Source organism: Mobula birostris, chromosome 1 (assembly GCF_030028105.1).
Source record: "Mobula birostris isolate sMobBir1 chromosome 1, sMobBir1.hap1, whole genome shotgun sequence".
NCBI lineage: Eukaryota > Metazoa > Chordata > Chondrichthyes > Myliobatiformes > Myliobatidae > Mobula > Mobula birostris.
Window position 1 is genome coordinate 15,619,295 of NC_092370.1, and position 12,193 is coordinate 15,631,487.

The 12,193-nt window shown below is 43.2% G+C and overlaps 1 protein-coding gene across 4 annotated transcripts in view; it reads left to right on the plus strand.

The window, feature by feature from the left end:
* Nucleotides 1-2,663: 2,663 nt before the first annotated feature.
* trps1 (trichorhinophalangeal syndrome I) overlaps nucleotides 2,664-12,193 on the plus strand; it is a 300,895-nt gene continuing 291,365 nt past the window's right edge. Inside the window, exons 1-2 of one of the 4 annotated variants that reach the window (XM_072252720.1) lie at nucleotides 2,664-2,718; nucleotides 8,180-9,117. In XM_072252720.1, the coding sequence (XP_072108821.1) occupies nucleotides 8,182-9,117 (936 nt within the window). In that variant the 5' untranslated portion in view covers nucleotides 2,664-2,718; nucleotides 8,180-8,181. Of the gene's footprint in view, nucleotides 2,719-2,834; nucleotides 3,205-3,530; nucleotides 3,625-3,652; nucleotides 3,816-8,179; nucleotides 9,118-12,193 lie in introns of those variants that run through there. The other 3 variants (XM_072252702.1, XM_072252693.1, XM_072252712.1) reach the window with 3 other exon arrangements.

Sequence of the window (12,193 nt, forward strand, 5' to 3'; positions counted from 1 at the left end):
GGGTTTACGATAATATTGTGAGAACATCATTTCGCTCTGGAAAGCAGTCCTCAAACTTAATTCTTTATCTCCCTAATCACAAAATCAACATTTCTCACTCATTTTATTGCAGAAACACATTGGAAAGTAAACAGATCATAAATTCCACCTGACTGTACAAGCAATACAACTGAATATTTTATCTGAAGGCAGGCGCAACTATTTTGCTGAATAATGCGCTCAGTACTTTGAATTCTTAAGCCAATTTTGTGACACGACGGTGATGTTGCTTTCACAACTTAGATTTCTGAAAATCTCTTCATAAAGGGCGTATATATTTAAAATATATGACTCAGCAAGTTTATCTGTCACATGCATTTGCATGGAGTTGTTTAACCACAGTCAGTTTGGATCTGCTTCTCATTCTGTACAAGCCTGTATTTGCCTGCTGATAATTAAAAGAAAGCCAATGAGGGGAAAATTGGAGAATGGCTTGAGAATCAAGTGAAATATTAAGAATGAAGAGAAACAGAACAAGAAGTTTATTTAAGAAATGAAAATCGAAAAGAAATACAGGGAACTGTTCAAAGACGGCAGCATTTGGCTGGTCAAATTCAAGACATCGCTGGCTTCAGTGTGTGTGGACTGGCTCCAAACACTTCAGAACTCACAGGTGACAGTGCCTTCCTGACAGGAGGGGTGTAAAGGGCTATGGCCCAGATTGGGGTTGACGGGACGAGGCAGAATAAGAGTCTAGCACGGACTAGACAGGACGAAGAGCCTGTTTCTGTGCGGTAGTGCTCTATGACTCTAAGAGGATTAGCCTTCCACTGAGGTTGGGTGGGACTACAACTAGAGGTCATGGGTTAAGGGTGAAAGGTGAAAAGTTTAAGGGGAACATGAGGGTAAGCTTCTTCACTCAGAGGTTGGTGAGAGTGTGGAATGAGCTGCCAGTGCAAATGGTGTACATGAGCTTGATTTCAATGTTTAAGAGAAGTTTGGATAGGTTTATGGATGGTAGGGGTATGGAGGGCTATAGTGCGGGAGCAAGTTGAGGGAAGTAGCCAGTTTAAATGTTTCAGCATGGACTAGATGGGTCAAGGGGCCTGTTTTTGTGCCATATTTTTCTCTGACTCTACATCCTGAAGGGGAAAAATGATAAATTGGTTTATTATTGTTGGATGACATTGAAAACTTGCCTTGCACGCTGTCCACATAGATCAATCATTACAATAGTGCATCGAAGTAGAACAAGGTAAAACAGTAAGAGAATGGAGAATAAAGTGTTACAGTTACAGAGAATGTGTAGACGGTAAGGTGCGATGTAGATTGTGAGATCAAGAGTCCATCTTATCGCACTAGGGAACTACTGTATTACTAACTTGTCACAGTAAGATTGAAATTGTCCTTGGTTCTACTTTCAGGCTTTTGTATCTTCTGCTGGGTGGGGGGTGGGGGAAGAGAGAGTGTCCGGGGTGGGTGGGATCTTTGATTATGCTGGCTACTCTACCGAAGCAGCGAGAAGTGTAAACAGAGTCCATGGTTGGTTTCCGTCCAATCAGGGCTACAGCTCTTGGGAAAATATGTTACTTTTTTCACATGACTCTAAATGCCAGGTTGAAGATTATACCACTCGTCAGGACTTTAAAGACAAGCTCACTTACATAAATAAAATAAAATGCTTACTTTGAAAAAGCTAGGTTCTGCAAGGTATTTTTAAAACTAGTACAGAATTTATACAGTGAAGTCATATTTTGTAATCGTAACTCGTGTTGAAGACTGGAAGCGCTGGTGTACTCTGACATCAGAAGGAAAACGGCTGTATTACAGACACGATAGTACACACGGACACAGACTGGGGTACAGACACTGACTGTCTCGCCAGTGTAACGCTCAGCGAGGCTTCATCTGAGCAGCCTCGCTCAGATGACACGGCAGGGCACTCAGTGGAAGGCAGCGGAGTCTGCACCTTTGTAATCGCCTTACTCTGGACAACGAGAAGATACTGGTCTCTCGCAGACTCAGATAAGATCAACTCTACTTTTGATAGAGAACGAGAACGAAAGAGGGAACAAACAAACGAACTTGTGCCTCCGACAGAAGTGGCCTTATCGGGAGATGAAGCGCTGAATGGTAAAGAGGGCGGGCAGTTAAGTTACCTAATCAGAAGTTGCATTAAACGGGTTTAAATTTACACTAATTAATTCCAGCGCAGATATTCAACACTGGGCTTTCCCAATTAAAAATCATGCATTTTTTCCCCTTAAAGCTGCGTTTACTCTGATGAGAAAAGAGTTGAGCAGCTCAGCGACAAGACGGAGAGGGGGGAAAAGGTAAAAGCTTAAGTTGAGAACAATGCTCCTTTTCTTGTGGGCAAGATCTTCCCCATGAGCAACTGTTCAGACGTGATTTCCACACAGATAACCCGCCAACAGCTTTCTCGCAGCAAGCTCGGCCGTCTCTGCCCTCTCTCTCTCTCTCTCTCTCGGCTCGGAAAGCGATTCTTTCAATCGGCCGAGTGAAGTGTGTGGCGCCCCCTTGCCCGACAGACAGAGGGAGGGAGACGGTGGAATAAAAGATCACTCCCCCACCCCGCACAAGAGAGAAAAAAAACAAACAAGTATTTCCCGGGAAGGCTGCTTTCAATGTAAAGAGAAAGAGAGAGAGAGAGAGAGAGAGAGAGAGAGAGAGAGAGATAGAGCGAAGAGGCCCGATGGCGATGATCGCAGCCGATTGCTGGTGTGTATGTGTTGTGAGGCGGCGCGATAGCAAAGGCATGTCCGCTGTTTGTATTAGCGCTGAATGGTGTCTTGAAAATGACGTAATGCTTGAAGTCGGGGTCCTGACAAGCGATAACATTTGTGATAAAGGCCGGGTTGAACTGGAGCCCCTTTCTCTCCGACATATTAAACACACACACACACACACACACACACACACACACACACACACACACACGCACACACACACAAACACACACACACACACACACACACACACACACACACACACACACGCAGACGGACCCAGGCAGTGCGTTTGAAAAACCGGCTCAGTCCGCGCCTCTCTCCTTTTCTCTGTCTGTCTGTCTGCCTCTCCCTCTCTCTCTCTCTCTCTCTCTCTCACAAAAATCTCACACTGCAAAAAAAACTCAGACGGTTCATGGCTCTCACCAAAGCTCCACCATCTTTCCAGCTGCAAAGATTATTGCCATCTAATCAACAGGTAAGAGAGAGAGAGAGAGAGAAAGAGAGAGAGAGAGAGAGAGAGAGAGAGAGAGAGAGAGAGAGAGAGAGGGCGACAACCAGCTCCGAGATTTAAAGAACAAAGATCTCCCGATTTTTCCGATTCTCTTTGCATACCCTATGTTTGTGTGTGTGGGCAGCCGCCGGCTCGCTCGTTTAAGATATTTGCGTTTATTTATTAAGATAATGTTTGCAGTTTTGTGCAGTCAACAGGAGATCTCTGCCTCTTTTTTAAAAAAAATAAAGCGGCAGACTTCTCAGGTTTCACATGCATTCCCATTTCCCGTACTTGTTGGGTCGGGAGGTCACTTGAACAGGCATGAGAAATGGTTCCTCGTACGTGACAGTAGCCTCCAGTAGCCTTTAGGGTCAAGTTTACCAGAGGAAACGATGATTTCAAGTACGTTTGGGATCTTCTCCGGGTTTTGTCTCTCTTTTTTTGCTGCTGTTGTGCTGGCTGCTTAGCGGGAAAGTGGCAACAGGGAAATGGATGGTGTTAGAAGTGTATTTTCAGTAAGAGATGTTAGAGTGAAAGATCTGGATCCAAATGTTTCTGCAGCGCCAAGAAAGTTTGTGAGTGACGTGGCCGAGGTAACCTCGATTAAGTACATCTGAGTGGACTAGTTAATTTTATTTTGCCGAATTAAGCGGTGTATACATGGTTACGTGTACAGATACATTAAATTCTACTTTACGTTCCACGCGAACGGTAAACTCGCTTCCCTTACACTCTATCTCAGTCTTTCCGACAGCGGAAAATCCTTTGCGGCCCAACTGGCGGGAGCCGGGAGTAATAGGGTTGAAGTGAACTTTCTTTAAAGTTGTGTTAAACGTGTGTGTGTGTGCGCGCGCGCGTGTGTATGTATGTGTGTGTGTGTGTGTGTGTGTGTGTGTGTGTGTGTGTGTGTGTGTGTGTGTGTGTGTGTGTGTGTGTGTGTGTATGTGTATGTGTACGCGCGCGCGCGCCGGGTTGAATATCGTCTGTGGCCAGACACTTTCCTCCGGTGACTGAACCTCTCCAGACTAGGACTCTCTGTTTTTTTTCTCTCCTCCTGATATAATGCCAAGTACAGCTTTGAAAGTACAGACATAAGTAATTGTAGCGTTTGACAGGGGCAGAATGGGCCGTTTGCGTTTTCTTATACACACTCAGTAAAATGTGGCCCCAGTTAGTTCAGGACGTGTGGGATAAAAATGCTATTAAAATGTTTCCTGCTGATCCGGCTGGATGTGACCGGCAAGATCTGTTAAAAGCTCCTTGTGATTGCTGGCGCGTTTCATCTCGGTGCAACTTTGACACATCTCACTTTTTGTTTTGACTTGTGCTTATTCGCCCTAGGTGTGGGCAAATAAAATTGTCATATTCCTACCCACCCCTGCCCCCTAGATTTTCAGGCAATTGTTTCTCGGTTTTCCTTTAACACATCATGATGAAATTGGAAATACGTGAAATTTGAATTGTTTAGCTTTCCCCAAGCGGGGGTGAATATTTTTTTTCTCTCCGAGTTTTGGAATCAAGCTTAACACGAGATTTGCACCATTGTCGGGAAGTTAGTCTGAACTTTGTCGGGAGTTACTGAAATTTCCGAAGTTATTTAATGGGACTATTGTGCTTATCAAGGAGTGCAGATGTAATCACTTATCGAAGACATTCAAAAGGAGCTTTGTCACTTCTGAGGTACATCTGACCAGTAGAGATAATGCGGTGAAGTAACTCCTCGGATCGTTTACTGCTGACGCGAAATCGTTTACAAACGTACAGGTTTACAAGTGTTTCATGGTACCATTTATCGGCGGCGGTACGGGCGTTGATATAAAGTTTACAGTTGTATGGGGAACTTTGAACAACTGCAGTGATGAAGTGTCCTTCCCTTGAATGAGCCCGGATTTTTCGGAATCCGGTTTTAAGTGAATGTCACGTTTGCATTCACATGAATCATAAGCCTATTGAAGTCTGATCTCTTTGTTTCCTTATCACAGGAAATGTTGCGGAAAGCTGTTGTTCACTCGAGTTCCTAACACGTGTAGATTAACGATTCTTGTCTCGCAGACGGTGATCACTTCTCGCTGAGTATTCATTTATAGTTCAGAAAGAACCCCCGAGTAGCAAATTCCCAATTATGACGGAGCACATTAGAGTTCTGGTGCGCGATGCATTTAGCTATAGAGATGGATAGGTGGGTTAGCTAACAATGATAACTGTTATAAGAAAAATTGCAAGTGATGTTATGATTAATGACAAGTTTATACAGTGCTTGAGCAGATAATGGATGCAGGCATCGCCGGGCTAATCTTGCGTGTGTGGAATGATTTAAAAAAAACTTGTATTGATTTACGACTGAGATCTGTACTCAACTTCAACAGTCGCTAAAAGTGTTGCATTAATAACGAAATGGCTGAGATCGTGGAATGCTTTGAATGATAGTTGTGAGTGAAGGTGGGGGTGGGAAATAGAATTTAAAAGATGCACGTCTGATTGTTATCTAGTGCAGGAAGAATTGCGCAAAAAGAGTTTACAACTTGCAAGAAGTGATCACAATTGTTCTGATGAAGGGTCTCTACCCGAAACGTCGACTGTTTACTCTTTGCTATTGATGCTGCCTGGCCTGCTGAGTTCCTCCAGCATTTTGAGTGTGTTGCTTCGGATTTCCAGCATCTGCAGATTTTCCCGTGTTCATAATTGTTCTGTCGAATAATATCTGCTCCCTATTTTGTAGAGCCACGGGACATGATGATAACGCTGATGATCTTGTATAACTCATGGTCAGTTGATGGAATTCCTCCCCCGCCCCCCAAAAACGTTGCAGTTAGTTACCATAAGCTATTTTTAATAACGCACATGAGTGCATGCATATCTGTGCTAATACCATCGTTGCATCATGAGGGAGCATCGTTTGGTCGCACTTAACTGGAGTCCAGTCGGGTTAATTACATTGTGACTAGTTGCACCGGCGGTGTCCAGACTAGGAACAATCTGAGATAGAGTGAAGGTTTGTTCACAAGGCCAAGTCGGCAATGTGCGTATAAGTTTGAATGGATATAAGCAGGCCTGTCTGTTTGCTTCAAACTCGAAAGGAATGCACTGACAGTAAATACACACAGTGCAACGAAAACATAGAGTGAGCAGAAAGTGAGGAGAATTACGGAACGGTTGTTGGCGATTGAATTATTGGGGAGAAAAAACGGGAAGTGTCGTTGTTTGGACTCGGAACGTTGTAAATTTCCACTAAATAGTCTTGGCTGTCATTCTAACCTTGTTGACTTTCAGTCTGCAATATCAGTGTCTGGCTGTACACATTATTAAAGCGATCTGGGGAGCTTTATTAGCACCGGCATAAAGAGAGGTTCGAAAGTTGTTGGATCATATAAATTCTGGAATTGGAAGACGAGTCGAAGTGTGGTGGAAATATTTGGATGATTATTGAATTATTTGAAATGTCTGTTGAAAAACAAAGCAATCACACGGTGACTTGCCTTTTTGAAATCTAAGGAAACTTCTTTTTGTGTGTTTGCAGCGGTAGTCACAGTTCATCTAATAAAACTTATTCAAGCAGATGGTGTGTGACGCTCTTCCAAGGCTGTGCTTTACCGAATTACCCATTTTATTTACAGTTTCTGGCTTACTGTCAGGGCACGTAATATAGAATAATCATTGGCTCGCTTTTCGTTGCTGACGATTTTTCCTCACTGTGTTGATAAACGTTTTTCAGTGTTAACAAAATCATCAGTACTAGGAATTTACACCAAAAATAGTATACAGCAGGAAGGGCAAAACTTTGAAAGATCACTTTCCAAAAAGGTAGGCCAAGCCAACACTAACTTTGTTTAAGGGTTCTTTTGTTTTGATCAGTCATCTAGAATAAGGAATTTTACCCTGTCCCTTTCTAGAGCAACGAACTGTATTCTGCCAATGTTTCACGGATTTACGGAAATACTGTGGTTGGTACCTGGTAGTTGTTACTTTTAATAATTTTTGTCACTGAACAGGCAGCCTTGCCGTTGTGGGGAATGGGGCAGCAAGTCAACCTCACAATCAAGACAATGGATAGATTATCAAATCGGTTTTATTCACACAAAAAAAGAGAAAATACCGTCATGTGAAGTTAAAAAGTAACAAAAACTTTCTCTAGTTCTTAATGGAGAACAAAGACAGTGTACTTATTTCAAGAGCACAATGATTAATTAATCTGTTCACGAACAAAATCCCCACCTATCAGTCTTCCGCAGCATTTTAATTTTGGTCGAAAGTGTGATCTTAAAATGTAAAGTTTCGACTGTTGCACGGTATTCTGCGATAAACATATTTGCAGACTTTGCTAATGTAACAGTTAACTTTATTTAAGAAAAACAAGAGATGCTAAAATGCTATTCTCTTAACAGCTTTACCACTGTTACCCTAATATAAAAATAACTGAATATTCCAATGCCGTGAAAATTCTATTTCATATCTGGATATATACGGATATTAGGAAAATAACAGAATAACATTGTGTGTGTGTGTGTGTCTGTGTATCTATCAATATTGTATTAAGACTCGTACAGTAAATAACATAAAAGACGGCAATTCCAGTTTTCAGAAGGGGAGGTGCGATGTGCGTGTGGCTTGAAAGATGCAGTGGCTTTCCATGAAGAACTTTCTGGATTCGTCATTCCCTTACACGGAGACCAGGCAGTGCGTTCATCCGTGTAAACTTGGGCGGGAATATCCATAAAGATTTCATTGCAAGGACATGTCAACCAAAGCATCGATAAAGAAAGCGATTAGGATGAAAATGTACAGGGGTAAAAAGGGGTCAAGATAAACATGATGAAACTGTTAATTTGGGTATAGGAGAATCGGTTCTTCACTGTTCTAAGTGCTTAGTAGTAGAAATGCCGGGAAATTTCAAACTATGAAAAGTTCCAGTACCCTAAAGAGAGATATTTACATTTTTTTTGTGCCTGCTCTTGCACAGATATGGTCCGGAAAAAGAATCCACCATTGAGAAATCTCGTGAGCCAAGGAGAAGGTGAAGATTGCCAGGTCCCTCAGCCAGAGAGTGCCGTCAATCAGGAGACCCTTGTAAACTCAGGACCCTCGGACCCCATGCAGGAACATAACAGCCAACAAGATGCACTAGAGTCTGCCAACAAGGAGGAACACTGTCTGCGTGTCGCAGACGTAGCCGGCATCAAAAGCGACTTGAAAAGCCCCGCACTGGGCGAAGGGAATGGCTTCAATTATAAAAGCCACAAGAAGGGAGGAAATGTTCCATCCTTCCCGCAAGATGAGGTGACAGACAGAAATATGCCTGCTCTCTCATCTCAGGCTGCTAGCGGAGCCTGTGAGGCCTGCAAGTCTCCGGGCAGATCAGAACCAGATGATGGCGATGGCAGGAGCTGCAATGTATCTGGGAAGCTCTTGGAATTAAACCACACGGCTCAAGCGTCACCCAAAAGTGGGCGCGAGAAGGTGCAGCCACCACAGGGTGACCCAGCTGACCAGCCCCCTGTCACCCAGGGCGCGACGCCTTCAGAGAACTCTCAGGTGCTCTCGGATGGGGCTGTGGCACCTGACAAATCAAAAGCCGACCAGTTGACTGACAACCCAGAGGCGGTGCCCCTCACTCCAGAACTGCAAGACTTCAAGTGCAACATTTGTGGTTATGGCTATTATGGGAACGACCCGACCGATCTGATTAAGCATTTCCGCAAATATCACCTGGGCTTGCACAATCGCACCCGCCAAGACTCAGATCTGGACTCCAAGATCCTGGCGTTACATAACATGGTGCAGTTCTCTCAGTCCAAAGACTTTCAGAAACTTAGCCGGAACACGGGCTTGCTAACTGGGATGCTACAGGACCTGAACGCTCAGCGGCCTGCTTTGTTAAATGGGACCTACGACATACATGTAGGTATCTGCTCATGAGATCATGTAGATCTGTACCCTTAAGACCATAGGACATAGAATTATGCCATTCAGGCCATCCAAGTCTTCTCCATCATTCCACAATGACTGATTACCCCAGTCTCTCAACTTCTCTCCTTAACCTTTCCACGCCCTGACTAATCAAGAATTGCTTTAAATATACCCAAAGACTTGGCCTATACAGCCATTTATGACAATGGATTCCTCAGATTCACCACACTCTGGCTAAAGAAATTCCTCATCTTGTTTTGTAATCAGACATCCTGCTATCCTGAAGCAGTTCCCTCTGGTCCTAGACTCATCCACTGCAGGAAACATCCTCTTCGCATGCACTTTATCTAGGCCAGGGGTTCCCACTCTGGGGTATATGGACCCATTGATTAATGGCCTTGCACCATGACATCAAAAGGTTGGGAACCCCGGATCTAGGCCTTTCAGTATTGGATACGTTTCAATGTGATCCCACCCCCCCTTCATTTTTCAAGCCTGTTGAGTACAGACCTAGAGCTAGCAAATGACCCTCATAAGTTTAACCCATATGATGCTGAGCTAAAACCAGAATAAGACACAGCGGCGTAGCAGTTAGCACAATGCCATTGACCCAGGTTCAATCTGCAACTGTCTGTAAGGAGTTTGTATGTTCTACCCATGACCGGGCGGTTTTCCCTTGGGTGCTTCACTTTCCTCCCATCTTCCGACTCTTGGGTGTAATTGGGTGGCTCAAGCTCATTGGTGTAGAATAGCTTGTTACAGTGCGTATCTTTAAATAAATATAAAGGCCTTTTTAAATTTAGGGACAGAAATGCCCTTTGAGGAAGGAAGCCCATCAGTGAATTAAATAATGCTTAAATAGCTACTTGAGGTGCACTGGGGAAAATGCTGAAGGGATGATCCTGGTAGAAGACAATCCCCTTGCTGGCTACAGTTTTTCCTTCAGACATGAATTACACTGATAAAATGCAATAATACTCCATTGGCTCCACTGGCTCACAGTTTAGGATTTTACCCTGTGAGAACTTCTTTGAAAACTTTGCTGATACGAATTTTCCTCATTGGTGTCTACCCTGACCACCTTCATTTACATTCTGGTTGGGCTGAGTTGTTCTCCGATCTTGGCAATTTACTTGCAAACGTGTTGTCACCATGCCAGGAGATATCGCCAGTGCCCTGTTGATTATGATGTGTCCTCTGAATGCTTGGCCTTTACATATTTTTCAATCAGCTGATTGAATGTCATTTTGGGAACTCAATTGTGATGCAGGGCGGAAATCTTGTTGCTGATTGGCTGTGTGGCGAACTTCATGCATTGTGGCCTGGGTCAATTGAGTTTCCGAAATGATGTCCAATCAGCTGACTATTTATTTATTGAGATACAGTGGGGAATAGGACCTTCCAGCCCTTTGAGCTGAATAGGCCCATCCAGTGATCCCCCAATTTTAATCCTAGCCTAATCATGGGACAATTTACAACGTCCAATTAACCTACCAACCGGTATGTCTTTGGACTATGGGAGGAAACTGGAGCACCTGGATGTCATGGGGAGAACGAACAAACTCCTTATGGGCACTTGCAGGAATTGCTAGTACAGTAAAGCATTGTGCTAATCACTACAGTACTGTGACACCCAAAAAGTTCTGAAAAGTATATAAAGGCCAAGCATTCAGAGGGCACACCGCGCCCTCGTATGGTAACAAAACATTTGCAAGAAAATTGCCAAGATCAGACAACAATTCAATCCAACCATCGACCACCCGAGCTACACATTTTCCAAATTATTTCCACTCACATTCTATTGTGGCTAATCATTTACTGGCTATTCTGTGTGCAACCTAGGCATAGGGAGGTCATTGCTAAATGGATTATACAACATAAGCATAATTTGAATCCATTACTGTTAATGAAAAACTCTTCCTCCTTAATTAATTCATTTTTAAAATCTGCAGTTACCTTTGAATATTCACAATAGTATTTATGGTGGCAATAGAATTTATATTAAAAACAATCTTATCCTTTCATAATGATAATTCCAAGTGTGCCTTTGTCACTTAGGAGGAAATACTTATTTTTGCTGAGGGCTTTCTTTTATCCAAGTCTTTGGTGTCCTTTGGCTAATTCAATTCTCGGTAACAGGTCACCGCCTATATATCATTGCATGGCCACAGATGGGAACAGGCGGGCGTGTAGTCACTGAGTAGTACTTAAAATACTAGAAGATTAACAAGGAGGTCCTTTGTTACTAAACAATATTTTTTTCTGAAACAATTATCTTTTTGTTTTTGTCGTAGAGTCATAGAATCATTGTATAGCATGCAATTATACCCTTCAGCCCAACTCGTTCACACACACCAGCGAGCACTCTTACATATTAATTCCTGTCTCCCAGCACTTGGTCTATAGCCTATACCTAAGTGATTCAAGTGCTCATCTAGACACTTCTTAAATACAGTGAGTGATCCAGCTTCAACCACTCTCTCAGGCAGTGTACTCACAGTACTTATCACTCTCTACATGAACGCAACCCTTGTCGTATCCTCTCTAAAACTCTCCCCCCTTACCATAAATCTACGTCCTCTCGCTTTAAAAGTTTTCAACAGTGTGTTCTATCTATACTTCTCATAATTTTATATACACCTCAGTCATGTCTTGTCTTAACTTCCGCCACTCCAAGGAAACCAGACCTAACTTCTCATAATGGGACTGTGCTATCTCAGAAAAAGATTAGCATTATTTGTCACATGTACATGGAAACAAACAGTGAAATGCAGTGTTTGCATCACCGACCAACACAATCTGGGGATGTGCCAGGGGCAGCCCACAAGTGTCAGCTTATGGTACCAACATAACAAGCTCACATTTTACTAACCCTAATTTACTAATTTTTTAAATTTATTGACATGCAGCACAGAATAGGCTCTTTCAGCCCATCAAGCAATCCCCCGATTTAATCCCAGCCTAATTACGGGACAATTTACAATGGCCAATTAAAGTATGTCTTTGGATTGTGGGAGGAAACTAGAACATCTGGAGGAAACCCATGTGGTCATGGGGAGAACGTACA